Raw genomic sequence first — 14,420 nt, 5'->3', positions numbered from 1 at the left:
GTTCAAAATTCAATTAAAGGTTTCTGATCAAAGTGGTACAACAACTTTTGTACTATTTGATGGCGAAACAAAAAAATTGTTAGGTACAACTGTTTCAAATCTAATGACACTCTAGAAAAGTAATGACCTTGAAACACTACCCCAATTGAAAAATTTTTGCAACCTCACTTATATTTGAAGTCAATATAAGTAATATTAAAAAATCACTTATTTTAGACATCATTTTTATTTATAATTTAAATTATTCATTGATTATAGGAACCAACTTCGCCAACACTAATATCATCAGACGAAGATCACATACCCATCAAGAGATTAAGGAGAAAGAAAACCATACAAATTCAAGACACATCTTCGAAAGAAGAATATACTTGCAAAGATAGAACAAACAACACAATAAAAAGTGCATATAACTCAACAATTTATAAAGAACATGTCTGAACCTACCACAGAAAGAAGAAAGTAACAACTCTAACAACAACCAATAAATAAAAAAGAGGATGAGCGCAACATAAGAAGACTAAGTTCATCAACTAAATCAAATGCAAAAATCAAACCACCAAATAAAAATGTTATTTTGTACATACAACTCTAATATTCAAATCTTTTATACTACAAATTATTTTAAATAAAAATTTTTAAATTTAAATTTAGATATACTATCATTAATTTACCGCTCCGCGCATCGCGCGGATCTCATTCTAGTTTTTATTAAAATTTGGTCAGCATTTAATCATTAAAAAGAAAATAATTAATCTTACACTATTAAATGTCATCTCACAACATTAAAAATATTGATGATGGGTAATTGAAGGATATACATCACAAATTCTACTTACCCTAACATTTCTCTTGAGCAAATTTCTGGTCAGAGGTGTTGTCTTTTCTTAATTAAATGGGAGAAAGGCCTCAAGTAGACAATTATACAATGAATCGGATGAGAAACGCCCTCGAGTCATCACAAATCAAAACATCATAACGGAAGGTAAATCAAAATAAATATGAGTTATGCATATTTTTATCAAATTCTAGTTGGTTCCATTTCTAGATTTTGAAAACGAAACCTATTTTTTGTTGTGAGTACCAGTTCTCAAACATGCATTAAAGATTTTATTTTGGAACGAACAAAAAAAGAAAAATTCAAAATATAAAGTAAGTGTAAATATAAATCACTTGAAATTGAAATTATAAAAAACAAAGTAAATGATTTTAAATTAAAAAAAAACTATAAAATATCTCCAACACAGTAGAAGGACTTGAATTCAAAAGGCAATACAGAAATTTAAAAGAACAAAAAAAAGACTTTGCAAAAAAAAAGTAAATTTGAAGAAAAGAAAAATTATAAGAAATTTAAAAAAAATGTAAAGACATAGAAGAAATTCTACCGTCAAAAAAGTTTTTAGTAGACACAATAAGTAATCGGAGAGGTGAAAATGCGAGAGTGTAGACCAATTCAGTCAACTTTGTGCTTCCAAATGTCATCTCTAAACAACACAAAGTAACTGTTCCGCTAAATGCAGACACAAGGAATTGCCACTTTTGCGCAACTTGTCTTTGATTTCAATTATGTCGATCTGTTGACTTCAGCCTTTGTGTCCATAATTTTCTCAATTATCTCTATAATTTTTTACAATTTGTCGTCCATAAAATAAAAATTAAAAATAAAATATTAAAATTTACGGAATTTTCTGTTATTTTAGAAACTTATAATATTTTATTGTTAGCATCGTATTGCCAACAAAGGATGAGTTGAGATATTTTTTTCTTTTAAAATAGATAAAAATACCGTCAATTTTAATATTTATTAAAAAAATAGGAGATTTGATATCCGTTTCTCCTCCTCTATGTGTCGTCCCTTCTCCTCCTCTATTCTTCTCCTTCTTCTACTAAATTTTTATTCAGTCTTTTGCTTCTCTCTTATTTTTTTTCACTTAAATATGTGTGTGTGAGAGTGAGAAGAAAAGTGTGATGGTTAATTTTATTAAATTGATGGAGATAAAAATAGGATTGGAATCAGAGAGATGAATGAGTAGGATTAGTGAGATAGGGGTAAAATAGTTAAAAAAATAATTTTAACGTTGAGGACTATTTTAAATTAAAAAAAATTAGAACAATTTTGATTTTGACATTAAATCTTAGGTACTAAAATATTACTTATCCCAATATAATATATAATCACCAATTAAATTCAAGTAAATTTAAAATATGTAACCTGGTGGCAATGATGATGACAGTTTAACATTCTTCTATTTTATTTGTTTGCTTCTTTACTGGATTAAACCATTGATCATTTTCCAATTCCAACTATATATGATTTACGAGCGAAGGTGTATAAGGGTTTGATTTTGATGATAAATTTAAAAGAGAAGAAAAAATGAAAAAAAAGTAAAAAGGTATTAATGTCTGCTTAAAACATAAATTTAATAATCTCTTTAATTATTTTTTAAACAAATTATTTTTTCATAATTCTTATAAAACATAAAGAAAAAACAAAATAGAAAAACAAAAAAAAATAAAAAATTTCAGCCACTCAAAATAAAAATGACAGGAAATAAACCTCCCATAGCCATGTTAATATGGAGCGGCAAGAGAGCAGCTTTGAGTATAAACAGAGCCGTAAAGAGGCAAAAGCAGAAGGTTGGAGCTTCCTATATGCTAAAGGGGCAATGGTCTCTCCTAAATTAAAATTTTTATGCATAAAATTCTTTTAATTTTAATATTTGTCCCATAATTTTTTCCTCTTCTAAAAAATTATGTTTTGTATATTGCCCCCTCAAAAAAATATCCTAACTCCATTCTTAGGAATGAGCACGGAAGAGGCAGGCATAGACAAGCGGCATCATCGAAATAGCAAGGTAGAAGCAAGTACAGACGGCACAGTGTAGTAGCACTGGAGAGGTAACAATAGTATAGACATGCGTAGGCAAACCATCACCACACCGTGATGTTTTAACATCTTTAGTAATTTTTACATCTCTTTTTAGTAGTCTTTTTATATTTAAATTAAAAGTTTTTATATTTCAATTAAAGTCTTCATAACTAATTTATATATGAATTAGTAATTTGATGGTTTATTTTATAGATTAATGTATTGATATTTTTTTAAGAATTGAATTTTGTTCTTATTCTTAATGATTAAAAGTATTGAAAATTATTATAACGCTGTCTTATATTTTTTTATTATTTTCAAAAATTTAATATCGAAATTAGCTTAAAACTCATTTTTATAATTTTTCAAATTGATTAGGGATAACTTTTGAAAGGTTTTACCATTTTAGATCAGAATTGTGCTTAACTTCTTTTTTTTTTTTTAATTAATTGACTAAGGAATTCGCGATTAAATAAAATAAAGAGAAATTGAATTGTCAAGGGATTGGGGTTTAATTATATTTATATATGATTTGTCGTAAAAATATCTTGCATGAATCAAAGTAAATAAACATGAACATTTCTTTTCTTAAAATTAAACATCTCCGAAACCTTAACATCTCCATTCATTGTTTATTTCTCTAATCATTTATAAGCATCCATTCACACTATACATTATTACTGTTATTATTTCAAGATCTCATCCACCACAAAGGTTTGTTGATCTAATTAGAGGTTTAATTAAAAGTTACTTGCTCAATCTTTTAATTCTTGTGGGAACGATATCCACTCATCGTGATATTATTTGGAGCGATTTGATACATTTGTCAATTTAGTCCATCAAATTTTTGGCATATCACACCACAACAGCAAAATAAAAGTAGATATAGGCAATATGGTATCAACACTGGAGAGGCTAAACCAAACATACTTTTCTAGTAAGTCTCTATTTTAAGTTATTTCTTAAATTAGTCCTTGAAATTGCACTCATGGCTTAATTTAGCCCTCAAAATTTTAATTTGGTTGCCAATTTTATATCTGTAACTCACGTTAGTCCCTGATCTTTTTTCCGTCAATAAAACGTAATGACGTACTGAGATAGATTGATAACTGCTATAATAAACTTCTTAACGACTATCTAACGTGGCAATTGAAACTTTTTACCACAATTTACTCCTTAAAAAAACTTTAAACACTTTAAGTGAAATTAGTATTAGGGTTTAAATGCTTTGAGGGAACAAATTAAGGTAAAAAGTTTCAATTTTCACTTTAGATAGCCATTAGGAAGTCTAGTAGGATAGCCGTCAGTCTATTTTAGCACGTCATTAACGGTTTTGTGATAAAAACAAGTATATGTTTAGAGATGGGTTGGGTTCACATCATTAACGTCAGTCTATCTTAGCCAGCAAGAATATGCTCCTATAATTGGGTTTTGTGATGGGTTGGTCAAGCAAATTAGTGAGGAAGAGACAGTAAGGTTAGAGATGATAACATCGCTTGAGGAAATACGACAGACAGTCTGGGACTGTGAATCCAGTAGGGCACCAGGTTGTGACGGATATAACATGAACTTCATAAAGAAATATTGGGGTGAGATTGGCCAGGAGTTTACAGAAGCGGTGATGGGTTTTTTCCAAAATGCGAGGTTACCAACGGACGCTAATATAACATGGGTGGCGCTAGTTCCAAAATTTGTGGGAGTTAAGGAAATAAAAGACTTTCGACCGATTAATATGGTTGGTTGTGTGTATAAGGTGATATAAAAAATTTGGTGAGAAGAATGCGGGTAGTGATGCCAGGTTTAATGGGAGAGACTCAGTCTGCGTTTGTACAGGGCTGCAAAATACATGATGGTGCGTCTATTGCTTGTGAGACGGTCCAATGGCTGAAGTTGTGCAAGAAAAGGCGGCAATTATTAAGTTAGACTTTCAGAAAGCGTACGACAGGGTGAGATGGAGCTTTGTGGATATCGTGTTACAGAAGATGGGCTTTGGTCTTAGATGGAGGACATGGATAAAGGAATGTGTAATTACAGCGTCTATGTCGGTGTTGATTAATAGGTCACCATCCAAGCCGTTCATAATGGAGAGAGGTCTTAGACAAGGAGACCCTCTCTCACCCTTTCTGTTTGTTCTTGTCGTTGACGTCTTGCATAGGATAGTGGGTGAGGCAGTGAGGAATGGACGCATCTCTCCACTGCTGATTGGAAGGGACAACATAGAGTTCTCGCATCTCCAGTTTGCAGATGATACAATTTTATTTTGCCTTCAGGAAACAGAGACAGTCATGAATTATAAGAAGCTTCTGTGTTGTTTTGAGTTGATGTCTGATTTGAGTATTAACTTTGATAAGTCAAATTTGATTTTGGTTGACTGTGAGCATGATTGGGTGACGGATATGTGTGGTTTGTTGGGATGTGCGAAAGTTGCTTTACCTGTCAGATACTTAGGTATTCCTCTAGGGGTGAACCCTCGGTTGGCGAAGACCTGGAAACCAATCATAGATAAGGCGGAAGATAAGCTTAGCTTATGGAAAGCGAAGTCCCTCAACAAGGCTGGCAAGCTAGTTCTCATAAAATCTGTTCTTAATAACTTGCCGGTTTACTACCTTAGCTTGTATAAGATGCCAAAGTCGGTAGCAGAAAAACTTATTGGGCTACAGAAGAGGTTCTTGTAGAGTAAAGAAGATGGAAACAACGGTATACCACTAGTGAAATGGGAGATGGTGCAAGCTCCGAAAAAACTAGGGGCTTGGGGGTGGGGGATGCGTTGATCAGAAATGCATTGCTTCTGTTCAAGTGGTGGTAGCGCTTTTCGAAGGAGGACTGCCCGTTGTGGAAGAAGGTTGTATGTTCTTGTTATCAGTTGAACCCGAATGTAATGTTATCAAAATAGCTATTACGGACAAGAGGTAGTCCGTGGAAAGATATCTGCCAGCTTAATATTCAGAATCAACAGGTGAGAGATGAGATTATCAGTGGTCTGTCTTTGGAGGTGGAAAATGGTAGACTTGTTCGGTTATGGGAGGATGATTGGTTACAAAGTGACAGTTTGAAAGTAAGTTTTTCAAGGCTCTTCTCTGTTTCAAACCAACAAGGATCTGTTATAGGGGTTTGTGATTTCTGGGATGGATTAGAATGGGTATGGAACTTCCAGTGGAGGAGAGATTTATTCCAATGAGAGTTAGAGCTTCTCAATCAACTCCATGACCGGTTAAGGCTAGTTAGATTATCGACTAGTCGAGAGGATACAATTATATGGAAATTTGACAGAACATGTGTTTTTTCTACTAACAATTTTGTGCAGGTATTGCAGAAAGAGACTATCTCGGAGGACATCACAAGTTATAGCTTCACTAGCACCATATGGAGAGGGTTGGTTCCTCCAAGAGTGCAACTTTTTGCATGGTTTGTTTTAGTAGGAAGAGTTAATACGAAAGAAAGATTGAGTAGGCTAGAGATTATTCATCAAAATGATAATATTTGCGTGTTGTGCAAAAAGGATGTAGAATTCGTGCATCACCTTTTTCTTGGCTATGAGTTTACGTGGCAAGTGTGGTGCGCTTGGTTGAGGTATGCTAATAGAGCTTGGGTTATTCCGGAGACTGTTAAAGAGCTTTTTGAGAGTTGGATTAGAGTATCTGATCGTAGTTCTGAGCATAAGAAGTGGTTGGTAGGTTTCTTCGCGATTATTTAGAACATTTGACTGGAAAGAAATAGCAAAGCTTTCCAGAAATTAAAGACGGCGGGTGTTGTTGGAATTATAAATAGGTCGTTCTTGAGCTACAAAGAATGGTGTGGAGTTTATCCGTTTGGTTGTTGATAGCTATGTCGGAGATGACAACGGATTATACCTTTTTATGTGATCATTGTCTTGTGTTTTGAGTTGTTTTTGTACTTTTTTTATGTTCCACATTATTGTGTTGAGCTTTCTTTGTTAAAAAAAAAAAACAAGTATAGAAACTAATGTGAGTTTTGATTGCTAAGTTAAGAGAATAAATTGAGTAAATCAAAATTTTAGGACCCAGATTGAGGCGCGATTTCTAATATGAGAAAGTCTATGGGGCCAACAGTTTTATTAAAATATGACCAGTACTTAACTAGCAAAAAGAAAGTAAGCAATTCTATATCATTAGATATAATTTCACACCATTAAAAACACTAATAATAACTAATTAATGGCTACAAATTACAAAACTTGTTTGCCCCTAGCACCCCTCTTCTAAAATTGTTTCTTTCAAAAAAATATTTTCTATAAGAATGTTTTAAAGAATTTGATTTATGAAAAAATTTAAATGTATAATATTATTTTTTTTAGGGATAAGTACGATTTTGGTCCCTAACGTTGAGGGTCAGAATCGAAATCGTCCCTCTTCTAATTTTTTATTTAAAATCATCATTAACGTTTTTTTCGTATTAAAATCGTCCTTTTAATTTTTTTTGGACAAAAATACCCTCACCACTACCAACACAATTACCTCCTCCACTACCACCACCACCACCACCACCACAACCACAACCACCACCAACACCAACACCTACACCAACCCCAACCCCAACACCAAAACTACAACCACCACCACCACCAACAACAATAACACAAACACCAATACCAACACCAAGAATACTAAACAACAGCAACAACACCAAAAAACACAACACCAAACCAAGAAACAGAAAACAAGAAAGCAGAAGCAAGAAAGCAAGAAACAGAAAGCAAAAAAGGATGAGGCAGAGGCGGTGAGGCGGAGGCAGCAAGGCTGAGGCGGCGGCGGCGAGGCTGAGGTGGCAGGAAACAGAAAGCAAGAAAGGCTGAGGCGGAGGTAGGAATAAATTAAAAATTTTATTAGAAAGGACGATTTTAAAATGAAATGCAACATTAAGAATGATTTTAAGTCGAAAATTATATCTAGGACGGTTTTGATTCTGGCTCAGGGACCAAAATCGTACTTATCCCTTTTTTTTATGTACATTAATATTAAAAAATTAAAATAATTCTTAACGGTCAATATTGTGAATCAAAATCTCGCTTTGTTGTTACAAGAGTAAACGACATGTCCTTCTCTTTCCATGGCATTTCCCACCAATAACTTATAACCGCTACCTCATAATCATCATCATCAATTCATCATCAATCATCTCCCTCTGACCCTCCATCCAACAAGAAAAGAACCCAAACCACTCACCGGCAAGCAAATGTCGCCGGAAACCCCAACTACGCCGCCACAGCATCACTAAATCCCCACACCCGCCACCACCAGACACAATGCACCGCTCTAAACCAACCTCCAACTCCAACACCCCACTGAAGCACAGGGTGCTGACATGCCTCACCAAGCTCTCCGACCGCGACACCCACTCCCTTGCCGTTACCGAGCTCCACGCCATCGTCCGTACGCTCGACCAACGCACCCTCCCTCTCTTCCTCTCCTGCATTCTTCACACAACCGACCCCACCGACACCACTCCACTCCGCAAGCAGTGCCTCCGACTCCTCACCACTCTCTCCGAATCCCACGGAAACGCCCTCTCCCCTTACCTCCCCAAGATTTTAACCAACCTCGTCCGCCGTTTCCGCGACCCGGACTCCTCCGTCAGAACTGCCTGTACGGATTCCGTTAGGTCCCTCTCCGTCCACGTCAGATGCCAATCATTTTCCGTTTTCTTGAGACCGTTGTCGGAGGCGCTCTTCACCGAGCAGGAGCCCAACGCGCAAGCAGCTGCAGCGGCGTGTTTGTCGTCGGCAGTCGAGGCTTCGCCTGATCCGGACTCTGCCAGGCTCGCGAAGCTGCTTCCGAGGCTCCAGAAGCTTCTGAAGTTGGACGGGTTTAAGGCAAAGGCCGCGGTGCTACAGCTTATCCGGAGCATTGTCGGTGCCGGGGGCGCTTCCGGCGCGGTGAGTGGGTTGGTGCCTTGCTTGTTGGAGGCGATCGGCAGTACGAACTGGGCGGCCAGGAAAGCCGTGGCGGAGGTGCTGGAGAAGCTGGCGGTGGTGGAGAGGAACTCTCTGTCTGAGTTTAAGGCGGGGTGCTTGAAAGTCATTGAGAATCGCCGGTTCGACAAGGTATCTTGCGTTTTGAAATTTTCTTTTTGTTACATGACGGCAAAGCAGAAACCTCATGAATGGTACCCAAACTCTTCGCCACTAGATTTGAATTCTTGTTTCAACTGTTATGTTTGTTGTGCATTTGCAAATCATTTTATTTTCTTATTGTTATTATTATTTTGCATTCTTAGGTGAAGTTAGTTAGGGAAGCTATGAATCGGACAATAGAGGCGTGGAAACAGGTTCCTGATGTCTCGGATGAATTCTCTCCCCATCCTCACTCGCAGTATTCTTCAAAAGGTATTAGTTGATTTTTTCTTTTTCTTTTTACGTTTAAATTGTCGTTGGTTTTTTGCTTGATTGGTTCTGCTACCAGAATGAATCTGTGTTGGATCCTTTTTGCATGAATAGAAATTTATGCATTGCATTGGAATGTGAAGTTTGGGAAATGAAAGGTTGGAGGATACATTCAATTTTATGTTGCTTGAAGTTTCTTCTCATATTTATTTGGATTTGGTTTCAGAGAATATGAGCAGTGAGTGTCATCCTCAGGTGTCTCAGAATTCGTGTAGTCCTGGTTCAGTGATGACTAGGTTCAGGAGGATGTCAGCGTCTGTTAGTAGATCAACTCCTCCAGATAGATCTTCTGCTATAAATGCTAAGAAGACAAGCACTTTAAGTAGCACCAAAAGAATGAGTTCAAGTGTTTCGCGTAAACTGAACAATAAGAATTGGGACGTTCAAGTTGTTGTCTCAAGTGATCCCTTCAATTCCAGGGTTGATCAGGGTGATCTTCAGCAAAGGGATGAAGTTGTGTTGGAAAGAAGCAGAAAGGATGAAAAGGGTAGATTTTTTAAGTCAGAAATTAGACGGGGTCTGTTTGAGAACAATTCGGATGACAAGAAGATGCATAAATACAGTGGGTCTAATGCTGGATCTCGTGTGGTTCCATTTTCTGAAGATAGTCAAGATTCGGAACTTGGTGGTAATGTGACTAAAGATCTCCATAAGAGTGACAAACAGAATGAGGATTTATCGTTGATCCGTAGCCAGTTACTTCAAATTGAGAAGCAACAGTCAAGCTTACTTGATCTTCTTCAGGTTTATTCCCATTTCCCAATGCTTGAAAGTCTCTCCGAATTCTTTTTTAACTGTTTTTGTTTGATCAATTTATGGTTGTAAATTTCTGGGAGGGAAAATTCCTTATGTTGATCTACCGCTATTTTAAGTTAATGGAGAATAAAGTGAATGAGGATATTAAATTAAAATCTAAAAATGTAAATGAGCTGTGACTGATAACCTATCTGCTCATAAATTGTAGCAAAGTTACTTAGACTTATGACTGAATCAAAATACCAGTATCTTACTGAGGTTTACATTGGTCTCTGCCAGAGTAAATTTCAGCAACTTCCTTAGATTTGTGTGCAAATCAACATTGGACAACATGCTGCGATCTATACTTGTGATATGGGGAAAATTTAATTTTTGTGAAGCTTTTAAAATGTTGATAAGTTGTTGCATTTATATATAGATAAATCAACATACAAGTGTTAATGTTGTAAGTATGAGGAGTGTATGAAATTAGTCTCATATTAAAGAAAGCAAGGAAGAGTGAAGAGTTTATAAGATGAAAGACTCATTAACTTATTATTTTAAAATTTTGAGTTGGATATGATGTCTTTTTATATTATATTTTTGTTCCTCTCCGAAATCTCGCAGGCAGTTGAGAACTCTCCACGGTAGCTCAACAACAAGACCATTGCATAATTAGTTTTCTTTTTTCCAAACAAGATTTTAGGCTTGAATCTTGTGTAATGGCTGACTCTACTGGAACCAAATTAACGAGAGCCTTGTGCACTACAGATATTGGTTATTTAGTGTAAAGAAAGATATTTCTTATGTGCATGCTGGATGTCTACTAAAGCACTAATCCCTTTTATTTAAGCACATATTTGACGACATCTTGGGTATCATGATACAGAATTTCATTGGGAGATCCGAGAGTGGAATGCGTTCTCTGGAGACTCGTGTGCAAGGCCTCGAGTTTGCGTTGGATGAGATCTCTTATGATTTGGCCGTATCAAGTGGAAGAATGTCTAAACCTGGTGCTGCTAGATATGCATGTTGCTTGCTACCAGGTTCTGAAATTTTAAGCGCTAAGTTCTGGAAGAGAACACAGAGCCGGTATTCGTCCTCCCAATTATCTAGATCTGACGGCACCCAATTGCTTGCCGCCGTCCCCCACCGAGATGACATGAATGCTGAAACTGAGTTGAGAAGCCATAGACTCAGGCTTCATAGCGATGGAGGAAGCTTCATAACCAATCCTCTAGCAGAGATTAATACTAATTCCAAGAAGATATCTGGTTTTGCAAGAGCAGAGCCAAATTAACAAAACAGGCTTGCTGTCCACATATACGAGTCTATTAGAGAGAGGAGTGCTAGGAGGCTAGAAATTTTTGTGATTTGTAGTCATCAAGTAACCATCAATAATGTTTTTAATAGTGTGAGATTTTATCCAATGGGGTGGGATTACTCACTTCTCTTTTGCTGGCCAGAATTTAATAAAGTTGCTGGCTCCTATTCTTTTTCTATTAGAAATTCATAAAAAAAGTTGTTGCTTTATTTTATACAATGTTCAATAAAATGTACTAAAGAAGGAGATAAGAATAGTTCACCATATTGGAGTGTTATATTTTCATTTTGCCGTTAAGGGTCTTACTTAAAAATACTCTATATTATTTGGTCTTGTGCTCTTGTCAGTTGTCACTCGAAGAAGCTGGCTATCACATTTTCTTCATCACAGTGCAGAGCTTCATTTGTTGTGTTACGATATTTGTTGGACACTACGGTAGACTATGGATAGAAGTGAATTAAGCCTTAAATATTAAATATTACTGCATTCAATTAGAGGGAGGGCGTTGTATATAAGAGTGACACTGGAGTCTACATTGAATGATTTAAGTACCACATTGTTTTCTTTTTTTTTTTCTTTTTTTCTTTTTTTTTTTACATTATTTAAATACTATATTTTTACAAGTTATGCTGTAGCCTATAAGCTTTCATCATTGTTTGGATTGCTTGATTTGCTTCTATTCTACTCCTTCTATCCTCTTTTCATGTCTTCCTTTTTCAAAAGCTGCATTTTTACTTTCAGCAAGAAAGCTAAGGTTGAGGCTTTATATTAAGAAAAAAGTACGGTTATCAGGATTCCAGCTCAATCGCAATGATTAACTAAAATGTGAAAGGAAGTAAATTAGCATAATGTTCTAGTTTGGATGTTTTATTTTTTATTTTTTATGTTTACATAATTAAAATTGAAAAAATATAGCATTCTAATTTCTAATTGTCCTAAGCAAGACTTCCTTACACTTGTATCTTCTATAAAAGAGTAAACTACCATTTTTACCCATGAAAGTTGAGAACGCTGACAAATCTACCCACAAAAGAAATAAATTACCTAATGTACCCATCGATAATGACATCCGTGGGACGAAACTAACTAATCGTTATTCCGGCGTTGACTCCGTTAGTAATACTCACTACGTGGCACTTTACGGTGTGACGTGGTCTGGGGGCTTCATATGTGGCCTGCTGAGCTGTTTGACCGTTATAATGAACCCTGAACCCCAAAATTTCCCAAATTCAAACCTTCTTTCATCCCAAACACGAACTCTAGCCCTAGATTCACAAAATTCTTCGAAATTATACCAATGTTGAGGCGAAGACTCTTTACTCCACCTTCGAATGGCAGCGGTAGTGTATCTGGAAGCTCAATTTCAAAGCGGGTGTAGGATAGGAAGTTCAATGGCAGATGTTTCTGTGGGTTGGGGGTGACGCTGTTGCAGTCGGGGACGGCGATAAATCCTAGGAGGTGGTTCGTCCGTTGTCCCAATTGGAAGGTAAACCCATTGTACACTCTGTTCTATGCGAGGTGAATGTGTGTTTGATTTAATTTTTTTTTTCCATGGATAGAACTCGGACTGCAATTTCTTTGCATGGGTAGACGAAATCGAAGGTCAGAGGGAGGGTTTGAGAAGAGCACTGTCAGAAAGAAAGATGCACGAAGATATTAATGAGGCTGAGGTTGAAGTGAAGATGCTCATGAGGTTAGGGAGGATTGAAGATGAAGTTAGTAAACTTAGGTTGTGGCTTGTGATTATGTCAATGGTGGTGGTTTGTAACGCTGTGTGCACTGTGTATATGATTTTCAGGAGGTTTTGAGTCTAACTAGTTGTTAGTGTATGATCATGACAAAATTACCCATGCTCGATTCAGAATCAGACATTTGTACACATATGGAATCCAAGAAATGTCAAATGGAGTCTTATAAGATATGAAATTTGCAAAAATTATCCATTCCTAATTGGAATTTTTGTTTAGTTTCTATGGCGTTCCAAAATAACATGAAAGACAGGCAAAATAACCTGATAAGTATGTAGTAATTGAGTTACTAAAATGTTCAACTTATAAGTATGAGTTATCAACTACGATTATGAATCCATACCGGAAATCAAAACATAAGCAAAATACGATAAAGTATGTGACATATCTAACAATTGTAAGATAAACTGCCATGGACAGTACAAAACAACATAATATAAACACACTTGTTTCATGGATTTAGAGTGAAGTTACTGCTTCTGCTTGATCCTTCTTTCAAGTGTGCAGTTGTTAACCCCTTTTTGGCTGGTGGACAGAAGGCTGGCTGCGGCCACCTAGTTGAGCTTGATCCTCTAACTGCGAGAGTTGGCATGAAGTCCATGAGCCTTAAAGTAGTGCCCTGAGAGGCAGCCTGCATGGTTTGAGGTGTGGGTGGCACATGAGAAGCCGGAGGTGATGGACTAACTGTAGTTTGCGCAGTTGGTGTTGGTGGCCTCACAGTAGCCTGAGTATATGGTGGTTGCTGGCTAGTTGGTGGTGGTCTTCTCATATTCTTCTTTTTCTTAGGTGGTCTTTTTGTAGTTGGTGGTCCTCATAACTTCATTGGCATAGTCCTTAAGAAGTGCATACTGAGCTATTTCTGACCCTTCAATTAGTTATTTTGCCTTCACCATAGCCCTGTATATCTACCTCTCATTGACTATTACATCATACTCCTTATTGAGAAAGTCTTGTACCTGCCTTTGACTCATGTTTGGATGATCACGGATCTTGTCCTCAAACTCCTCAACAACCCACATTTGCATCTACAGATTTATTCTTATTAACTCTGCTGCATGTATGTTCATTTACAAACGTTTTCATTTGGAAGCTTAATGGGTACGACCTTTTTGCACAGTATATCTGCCATGGACAGTCCTCATCGTAACATATGGCCTTACACCTACTTGAGTTCACTCTTGGAAAGAATATGCTTCGGCCTATGTTGATATTGAACTTCCTGACTGCCTTCTTGAAATGTTCTAGATTTTCAAACTCCATGCCTAGCTCCAATCTTACTTCCCTTACTGGAGCATCTGCATTGGCTTGAGAAAATGCTGCGTGGTGACTCTCTTCATCTTCACT

General features: G+C 36.5%; 1 protein-coding gene across 2 annotated transcripts; it reads left to right on the top strand.

The window, feature by feature from the left end:
• Positions 7,933-11,560, top strand: LOC107643917 (TORTIFOLIA1-like protein 3). 2 transcript variants are annotated; one of them, XM_016347670.2, is made up of 5 exons: positions 7,933-8,930; positions 9,104-9,212; positions 9,436-10,013; positions 10,894-11,334; positions 11,503-11,560. In XM_016347670.2, exons 1-4 carry the CDS (start codon positions 8,133-8,135, stop codon positions 11,302-11,304), a joined length of 1,896 nt encoding a protein of 631 aa, XP_016203156.1. In that variant the 5' UTR covers positions 7,933-8,132; the 3' UTR covers positions 11,305-11,334; positions 11,503-11,560. The 2 variants fall into 2 exon arrangements, with proteins under 2 accessions (XP_016203156.1, XP_016203155.1); XM_016347669.2 differs by lacking the exon at positions 11,503-11,560 and having other exon boundaries at positions 10,894-11,434.

The sequence above is a fragment of the Arachis ipaensis genome, chromosome B05, assembly GCF_000816755.2.
Source record: "Arachis ipaensis cultivar K30076 chromosome B05, Araip1.1, whole genome shotgun sequence".
Taxonomy (NCBI): domain Eukaryota; kingdom Viridiplantae; phylum Streptophyta; class Magnoliopsida; order Fabales; family Fabaceae; genus Arachis; species Arachis ipaensis.
This window is presented reverse-complemented; position numbering and strand designations above follow the sequence as displayed.

Coding starts and splice junctions, on each gene's coding strand:
- LOC107643917 (XM_016347670.2), top strand. CDS start 8,133: ATGCACCGCTCTAAACCAACCTCCAACTCCAACACCCCACTGAAGCAC. Junction 8,931..9,103: donor AGAATCGCCGGTTCGACAAG/GTATCTTGCGTT, acceptor TTGCATTCTTAG/GTGAAGTTAGTTAGGGAAGC. Junction 9,213..9,435: donor CTCGCAGTATTCTTCAAAAG/GTATTAGTTGAT, acceptor ATTTGGTTTCAG/AGAATATGAGCAGTGAGTGT.